General features: G+C 44.1%; 1 protein-coding gene across 1 annotated transcript in view; it reads left to right on the top strand.

Annotated features, from left to right (window-relative positions):
• Positions 1-3,214: 3,214 nt before the first annotated feature.
• Positions 3,215-9,219, top strand: part of LOC306793153 (exostosin-1) — a gene marked incomplete at both ends in the record, with an annotated part of 194,983 nt that continues 188,978 nt past the window's right edge. The window contains 2 exons of the mRNA XM_079290633.1: positions 3,215-3,481; positions 4,266-5,017. Coding sequence (XP_079146759.1) covers positions 3,215-3,481; positions 4,266-5,017 — 1,019 coding nt within the window. The remainder of the gene's footprint in view (positions 3,482-4,265; positions 5,018-9,219) is intronic.

The following is a 9,219-nucleotide window of genomic DNA, read 5'->3' as shown; positions in this document are numbered from 1 at the left end:
ATCATTAAGATATAAAGCATCACAGGCTCAGAGGATTAGTGTGTATATGCTAATTTTCACCTCTTCCTGTCTGCCAGTATATTAGGAGGATGGTCTAGAATTAAAAAGGCAGAAAGAGCCTCTGCATAGGCTGAGAATATATATATAGTTTGTGTCCGCCAGTGTGTAAACTGTAACTTGTTGTGTAGATTGCAAGATGAACCACAAGATGGCGCTGTTTGCTACATGATGTCCCTATGTGTGTCTCCACAACATCTGTAAACACCCGCTCGAATTTATAAGACAATGTCAGCTATTTTAAATCATGCGCAAATTAATTTCATCCTTTTAGTGGCTTCTGAAAAAAATAACAGCAGCACAACTGAAGGGCAGGAGAGATGGAAAGATAAGTGGTCAAAGTTGATTCATTGGGCCAAATATTTGAATCATTAAGAGATTTAATGAGCTGGGACTTAATTAAAAGTGGTTTAGGTTCGCAAAAGAGCCAGTTCACTAAACCCAGACAAGCCAGATTTATAACCAACCCATCGTAACCTTAAGGGGAGCCGACAAAGTGTTATCAAGTGCTGCAAATGAGACACATGTTCAACTTTCCAGCAAAGTGAAAAAAATCCATCAAAAATCGTTTTAATTCGAAGCAACATAACTTGGCTGATAGAAAAACTGTTCATGCCTTGACAGTGAATTTGCATCAGCAGCACTTCATGACAATAAAACCTCAACTTTGCTAACTGGTGGGAAGAAAACAGACGCACATTTTAAAAGTTTCTCCTCTTATTTGGGCAAATGCAAGCTGCACAAGTGATGCATCCTAAAATCCCTAATCGTGTTAAACTATGCAGATAATGCTGATACGAATCCTACATTTGAGGATTTGTGAATGGGGTTTGGTTAATACATTGCAAACAGGGATGCCTTAATCAGTTCAAAGATCCTGGATGCTCCTCTGGGACTTCTCAGCGTCCAAAACAACCCCGTATGACTGAACTCATCAATCATCAAACAAGAGATGCTGAATCATGGCGAGCTCCCGCGTGCCTCATCATCGGAGCCAACTGACGCCCCATGCATGCTCCGATACTCCCCCACACCCCCACCCCCAGCCTGCCAGCTTGCTGCTGTCTGGCTTATCAACGCTGCTGCTGCTGATGTTGCCTGGCTGCTGCTCGGTGGCGCAGCCCAGATCCCACTGAGGATGTGAGGATGGAAACCTGAGGAAGGGGGTCTGATGGAGGCGAGTAGTCAGACTGGAATATCCCAGAAGAAGCCCAGCGCGTGCACTTGTGGTGTTCATTTGATCCATTACTTTAGCCTTATTGAGAAAAAACGCTGCATGCCATTCAGACCGTGAACTCGTTTCAAATATTGAAGCGCGCGTCTCTTCTTCGGATCCCGTGTTTAACTTATCTGGGATGATGATTTCTGCATATTTGTCACCGAGCGCACGAGTGGGAGTGTGGATTTAAATTTCGAAGTTTGGATCTTCTCTCTCCGGGATTTTTATTTTTTATTTTTTTTAAGGGGGATGGCAGTCGTTGATCGGGGATGCACGCGCCTGGTTTGACACACTCTGGATGGATGCTGTAGACGTTATCACTGTTGTTCCTGCAGACGATCGCGCGTCTACTCTCACAACGTGGATACCTGCCGCCGTGCTGACAGATAGATGCGCGCTCACCCGGTCGGGGTCTCGCCCGCGTGAAAGAAATCACTCCGTGGTCTTGTCTCGAGGAAAGTTTGTGACTGAGACGCGGCGGAGGATGTAACCAGCGCACCTTTTCGGGCTTCCCCACGGACACAGAGCTCAGTGACTGCCCCCCTCCCTTTACACGTGCTTTTCACAGGCTCTAAGATTCATGATTTGTGGATGGATTTGTGATCTGGTGTTTTGGCTGGAGAATGTGGATCCGAACTGTAGAGTCCTGCTCAGGCTGGAGGGGAGAGCGGCGAATGTACCAATCCGTTCCCGGGACCACAGGTGTTCCCTGTAAACAGGTAGGTCACAGTCAGTGGAGTTTGGTGATTAATCTCCAATTATGCATTCATGCCACAGAGAAAAGAAGAGACAGATATCGGTACAATTTGGAAAATCCTAACAGCGTTTGCAAATGCAATGGTTTACTTAACGACACAAACAGCCCACGTGTTGTTTTCGCATGTATCCCGAACGACGCTCCAAACTCCATTCAGAAAGCCGGTACTTTAGCGCTGCATTTGCTCATCGAACATAATATAATCTTTTTTTAATGAATCTCCGACTCTCATTCCGCACAAGTTGCCTTATAGTATAATTATTATGATGCGGATGAAAACGTTGGAAGACATTCACAATGTTATTCGCACAATTTTCCCGTGCACTGTGGAATGTCACAGCTTCACAACAAATCAAGTGCGACCAAATGAGTTTGGTCATATTGAATTAGATTAATATATTTGCTTAAAGGCAAACACATGTTGTAATCCCAAAATTGCCAATGGCACGTGTTGTCAAAATGTTGATTTACAGAAAAGTTTCGTTTCTTGTTTACCCAATAAATCAGTACAACTATGCCTCACTACCAGTAATCATTCACAACATATTTGAATTTTATATAAATAATAACACATTATGGGGTCAGCAAACATGCATCAATTTTGAATTTTATATTTGATGCATAAACCATTTTTTGTGTTTTCCATTGTTTTTTTGTTTCTTCTATTGAATGTGAAACCAGAAGTTTATCATAAACAAATGCATGTGGGGTAGTTTAATGCTTTTATCTAACAACAACAAAATGTCAATAAAGTCCATATATTGACCACAGCTGATCAAATCTGACAGATATAATGGTATTAGAGGGACTTTATTATTCTAGTCATACAGAGCCTTTGCACTCTTTTCTAACAGTAGCTTTCACTTTATAAATGGGCCAATAATAAAGTTTTACTTTGTTTTAAAAATATTTGTACGAGACTTTCTTGTTAACTTTGATGTGTACATTTTTTTTTTCTTTCAGTGACTCCAAATCCCAAAATGCCGAGCTGTTAATAGAGGCTGCCCTGTGGGTCGAGCTGACCTGTCTCTACCTCCCTTCACCTTCTCTCCTCATCATTTCCTAGTTCCTCGTCCTTCTCTTCTTCAATCCTTCATCCTCCCCTTTGTCTTTCTCCTTTTCTCTACCTATCTCTATCCTACAACCTCCTCCTCTTCCTCCCCCCCCCCCCCACAGCACACATGCAGGCCAAGAAGCGGTACCTGCTTGTGTCTGTGGGGGCTGGTCTTCTCTTCCTCGTCTACCTGTGGGGTCTGCAAATCGGGGAGTTCCAGCAGCAGCCGTACCAATATCAGCAGTTTCCCCAGTATCCCCAATACCACCAGCAGGAATACCAGTACTACCACCAGAGCCAGCCCCAGCCCCAGAGAAGCCCGTCCAGATCGCCCAGGCACTGGCCAGAGTCGACCCAGCTGCTAGAGCCGTACCTGGAGGGGGGAGAGCAAGAGGTAGACTGAACCGCTGTTAAAGGAAAAAGTATTCAGATACCACAATATAAGAACACTCAATTACACGCAAAAGCCCTTTGTTCAAATTCACTGAGGTACAATTTTACGTATCAGAGGTAAAAGTACTCACGATGCAGCAGTAGGCCGCTTTCTCAGTGGACACATTTCAGTAACTCACAGTGAATACATTCTTAAAAATGCATGGCTTTAAAATTGGTTTGAAGATGAATGATGAGTTTGGTTTTAAAGCTTTAGGGCCACCGCGATCACAAGATGATTAACCGTGTGATCAAACAGATTGAGAAAGAAGAAAAAGTCTTTGCTTCTTTAAAAAAATTATTCAAATGATACAATCTGAGAAGAGAACGTCACTATTTGGCTGAACTGCTCAGTTCTCAACAGGCGTCAAAACGAAAAAAGGCAAACGGCACCGTACGATCCAGGAAGGCGGGTCGGAGGAAATAAATCCTGTGTATCTATATTTCTGAAGTACACAGACGGAGACATATGTGGCCTTTGCTTGTGCCTTAAAGGATCACAAGCCAGGATGTTTGAGAACAACTGCTTTAGGGCAATCAAAGACCGTCACCCTTCATCTTCTTGTGTGGACTGGATATCAGAGTCGCTGTAGCTCAGTCATGCAACAAAGCAGTGAAACCCAAAGTTAGATTGCTTTCCTCTACTGACGGAATAAAGTAATGTCTTAACAAACTTCACAGATCTAAAGTATCGATATAATTGTGCTTTGTTTTGGTTTGTCCGAACGGTGTGTGCTTGTGTACAGGAGGACAGCCCTCAGCTCCATCACCAGCACACCTCGCCCCGTGAGCGACGTGCGATACGCGACAACATCTACAAGAACAAGCGCTGCCGCATGGAGACCTGCTTCGACTTCGCTCGCTGCCAGTCCGGCTTCAGGGTTTACATCTACCCACCGCAGAGAGGGGACGAGATCTCCGAGACCTACCAGAAGATCCTGACGTCCATCGAGGAGTCTCGCTTCCACACCAAGGACCCGACGCGGGCCTGCCTGTTCGTTCTGGCCGTGGACACGCTGGACAGGGACCAGCTCTCGGCTCAGTATGTCCAGAACGTCAGGCTCCGCATCCAGAGCCTGCCGACGTGGAACGATGGAAGGAACCACCTCATATTCAACCTCTACTCGGGCACCTGGCCGGACTACACCGAGGATCTGGGCTTTGAGGTGGGCCAGGCCATGCTGGCCAAGGCCAGCGCGGATGTGGTCAACTTCCGACCCAACTTTGATATCTCCATCCCCCTCTTCTCCAAGGATCACCCGCTGAAAGGAGGGGGCATAGGTTATCTGACGCTCAACGATGCACCACCCTCCAGGAAGTACCTCCTGGTTTTCAAAGGGAAGCGATACCTAACTGGCATCGGTTCGGAGACGAGGAATGCTCTGTATCACATCCACAACGGGGAAGATATTATTCTGCTGACCACATGTAAACATGGCAAGGACTGGGAGAAACACAAGGACTCTCGGTGCGACCGAGATAATGAAGAATACTCCAAGTAAGTCATACGTTTTGTTATCTCTTTACCTTGCTCTGTTGCTTCTGGGTGTGCTTTTATTTCCATTTGAAAAGAGCGTCAGTGCTTTGAGGATCTATCCGTTATTAGTGTCTCAATGCTTTTTAGCAGAAATTAGCACTGTGGCCGTTGTCTCATTATTGGCTCTTATTTGCTGTTGGTCATTGAAAAAAAGCAGTGGGATTGTTACACACCATTACAGCTCCTCACAAGAGCTGGTTGTGCTTGTGTGGAAGGCACTAATGCTGTCGATCAACACAAATGTGGTTTATTGGCTGGGAACCCGCCTGCTCGAAAGTGTCGGGGACGAGCCGCTGTACACGAAACGTCTCCTCTGTTTGAATGAAACCGGTTGGATGCTTTCAGGCACATATTTCACCATTGTCTTGGGAGTTGAGCTTTATCGTATACCTGTGCTCCCGAGACAGCAAATGCAGGTGTGTGTGTGTCGGTAGTGTGTGTGAAAGAGAGAAAGTGTAGCAGGAGAAGCGGTGACGGTTGAGTGAAAGAGTTTTTGTCAGCTCAGCAGTTGGTCGAGGGAAACGTGATCTGAGCCGAGAAGAGGAGTTCACCTTTTGAAAATTTTTGCGAGAGTTGAAAGCCGAAAGGAGGGAAACCATGCAGAGTGAAATGGGAACAGCATTCTCAACTTTTGCTACTTATTCCTGGATACGTTAGCCCAGGAGTCATCTGTTGCATATTTTACCTTACGATATTGTGGAGAACCAAAGGAGAACCACTGTGGAGCCGGGATCTGCATACAGTTTGGGCTGCAAAATATTAGGACATTCTTGCGCGTTGTACAAAGTGAAACAATGATTGTGTGGTTTATCTGTCAAAGCCTATTTTAGGCCAATGCACATAGACAAATATCCCAAACATACAGACCAGAGAACAAGGTTTTTCTTAAGGCAAATGTTGACTTGCATCGAAGCCAGAACCAAACGTTGGTGTTGGACGCTTCTGGTAGTGTAATATGTTGAATACCGACGTTTCTGAACGCAAATTACATTTCATGTCAACATCTCTAGATATGTGGAGCGTTAATGTTACAAAACTGTATTGTCACTTATGTTTAGGCAACAAAACTACGTGGTTGGGTTCAGTAAAAGATCTCGTTGTGGGTTAAAATGAGAACACTACTGTGAGATTCGTCCGGGACACCAACACCAGTCGCCTGGGTGAAAGATCTATGTTTGACCTAATAAGAAACCGCAGCAGGTAACGAGTCAGAAAGGCACACGAGGAAGTCTTGACACGCAAGTAGGATCAAAAACTAACAACCATAACAATCCCACACATTTCGATCAAATGAAGCCTTCATTTTTGACAGAATGTTTACATTTTTGAACCATCTTTGTGACACGCTGCTCTGATTGATCGCAGAGAAGTCGGCGTTCAATGTGTTTGAATGTTCATTGGCACCTGCTGACTAGAATCAGACCTATCCACACACGTCTCGTCTTGCCGTCAATCTAACACCTCTACTCTTTTTCCCTTTAGGTTGATGTTATATTCACTGTAATTTTATATTTCATTAGTGTGGTAATTCCTTCTGACATTCGTTGCGCTCAGCTCTGATATAACACCCTGCAGTCACTGGCTGCGAATGATAAACGACTACGTTTGAAGTATCAGGACTTTATTAAAGTTTTAATTTCGTAAAAAAAACATTTTAGTTCGTCAAAAGTCGACGGTGAAACTAGCGGACTGCCGTGTGTTTGTGCACGGACTGTAATCACTGGCGCATCTTTTTATTCCTACTCGCTCCACGGGCTGGAGCCGAGACTTTATCAGTGGCAGCTCACATGCTGAGAGCACACATCTCCGCAACGCAGACCAAATTCTGCAATATGTAACCCTTTGAGAAAGAATTATCACAACAACAAATGGGGAATTCAGTATGTGATCCTGTGTGTTCTTCGAACAACGTCTTGCTTTAAACTTTATCCTCAATCAGCGCAAGTTAAGACATTCTGTTCTCTGTTTCGGTGCGTCGTGTTGAGAAGGTTGTTGCTATTAATGTGAGCGTGATATTAAAGCAGCAGCAACAATAACAACACTCGAGGACAGCTTTTTTTTTCAACATGAAACCATCTGTATATTGACAGGCTTGTTGGGATGTGCATAAAGCGGTACTCTGTGTTTGTGTTAATGAATGTGGCTGGTAACACTGGTGGGTTTATCAGCGCACAGTAGCAGCTTTTACAATGAAGAAAAGGCAAATGGCTTTGGTTTCAGCATGGGCGACGTTATTCATGTAAAAGTGCTTGAAAAAAGAAGATCCAACAGTGAACACTCTCTGCCGCATTAAACACAAAGGGTGATGATCAATGGAGGACGTTGATGAACAGAACATGCTCAAGAGGCTCCTTCACTAAATGAATGCTACATTAGTCTATTCTCCCTCTCAGCCTGGCATTCGTCTGATGTCCAACAGCAAAAACAATAAAGCGGCCGTGGCTTTGAGTTTCGCTCTTTCATTTCTATCTTCTCTCTGTGTTTCACTGAAATCAAGGAACTTTGAAGGTTGCGATCTCAATCACTTTTTTATAAAAACGACTTCTGGAGCTGATGAACTGTGAGAAAAAGCATTAATTGATTTGGTGTCAGTCATGAAGTTGTAATTTGTTCAGTTTGTGAACTAACTAAGCCATCGGAAGCAACAGAGAGACAAACCAGACGGAACTTCCAGCGCTGCCTCAAAAGTGTTATGTTGTTTGATTTTAGGAAATGGTTCCCAGCAACGATGATTGATGCTGAATTGTCTCCCAATGCCGGAAAGCCACAGGTTTGATTGTTGGGTTTAGTTTAAGGTTGTCTAAAACTTTCCAGACCTATAGTGCTCTGCACAAAATGACTTCCTTACACCGAGAGATGCAGACTTTTGGTCTTGTTAGTCATTGAGAAGCACAGATTTAAATACAGTACAACAATTAACAAATTCATATGAATACAAATAAAGTTGCGCACCAATGAAACCCTCCAATTCCCATTAGAACACAGATTCATGGGAGTGATTGTGCCAAAATTGATGTGAAAAAAATACAAAAGCCAAATTTTGGTGAAGAGTTGGTGGTTAGGTCACGCAACAAACTCCAAGTTTAAACTCCTAGATTGAACTTTGTGTGTTTAGATTACAGTGTCTAAAAACCATTAGGAGCCCTAACAGTAGACAGAGGAACCAGATTTTTTAGCCACAAATGAGCAAATATGACAAAAAAAAGGCTTTTATTGAAGTTACAAGCTGTAGCTTTAAAAAAATACATAATACGTTTCGGTGAGAGCGAGGAGGATATGGAGTTGTAAAGTAACGAGTAATGTGACTAATTACCCTGGCTGTTAAGTAGTTAGGGAATTCATGCAAACAATTTGTGCGATGTTGGATTCACCTATTGTACGAAAAACCGAAGTGAAAAGCAGGCTACTTGTAACTGAATGGTCAACAACAGCAGAATTCACAAGGGGACAAACCTTGCTGATGACGTCTATCTGGGATTTAAATTAGTCGCCTTTTTGAAGAATGCTCTACTTCAGTTATTTCTGCTGCACTTCATTCTTGCCGGGTGCGATTGTTCTGTAACGAGTGTATTGTTGTTTTCTCTCTGTACTCCATACCACGCACTCACGGCCTTTTAAAAGAAATCACTGGTCGTTGTGTGGGAAACAATCCGCTATCAAATCGATACAGACATCACCCGGTTCAGTCGGGGCTTCGGGGGGAGGGGGTCCAACACAGCACAGCCTCCCTGATGAGAACAGAAACCGACGAGGATCTTCAAGCCTCGGGCGGTCGATAATTGCGCTCCAATTGAATTAAGCTGTGAATGAAGGGGATGGATAGAGATCTCACCTCCCACTGAGCGGCGCCGGATTGAACTCGGGCTGTTTTACTGTACATAGATAACAGCCCGGCCCGGCTCCACCAATTAGAGCCTGGCTGTACAGAAGTGTCTCTCCAAAGAGTGTTGGATACCAGGAGGATGAGGGGCTGATAAAACGCTTGATTCAGATCGCTGTCACGTCTTTCATGATGGCTTTCATGGTCAAATGTGATGAGAGGTGTCCCGCTGACTGTATACAGTAAATCCATAAACATCTCCTTCTTCTTCTCCTCTCTGCTCATCGACCTCCTCTTTTCTTTTTATCTCAACGGGACCTTGCCGCTATTTTAGCTTCTTCTT

This window comes from Melanostigma gelatinosum (assembly GCF_949748355.1).
Source record: "Melanostigma gelatinosum genome assembly, chromosome: 19".
Classification (NCBI taxonomy): domain Eukaryota; kingdom Metazoa; phylum Chordata; class Actinopteri; order Perciformes; family Zoarcidae; genus Melanostigma; species Melanostigma gelatinosum.
The sequence above is the reverse complement of the archived record's forward strand: the minus strand, read 5'-3'. Positions and strand labels throughout refer to the sequence as shown.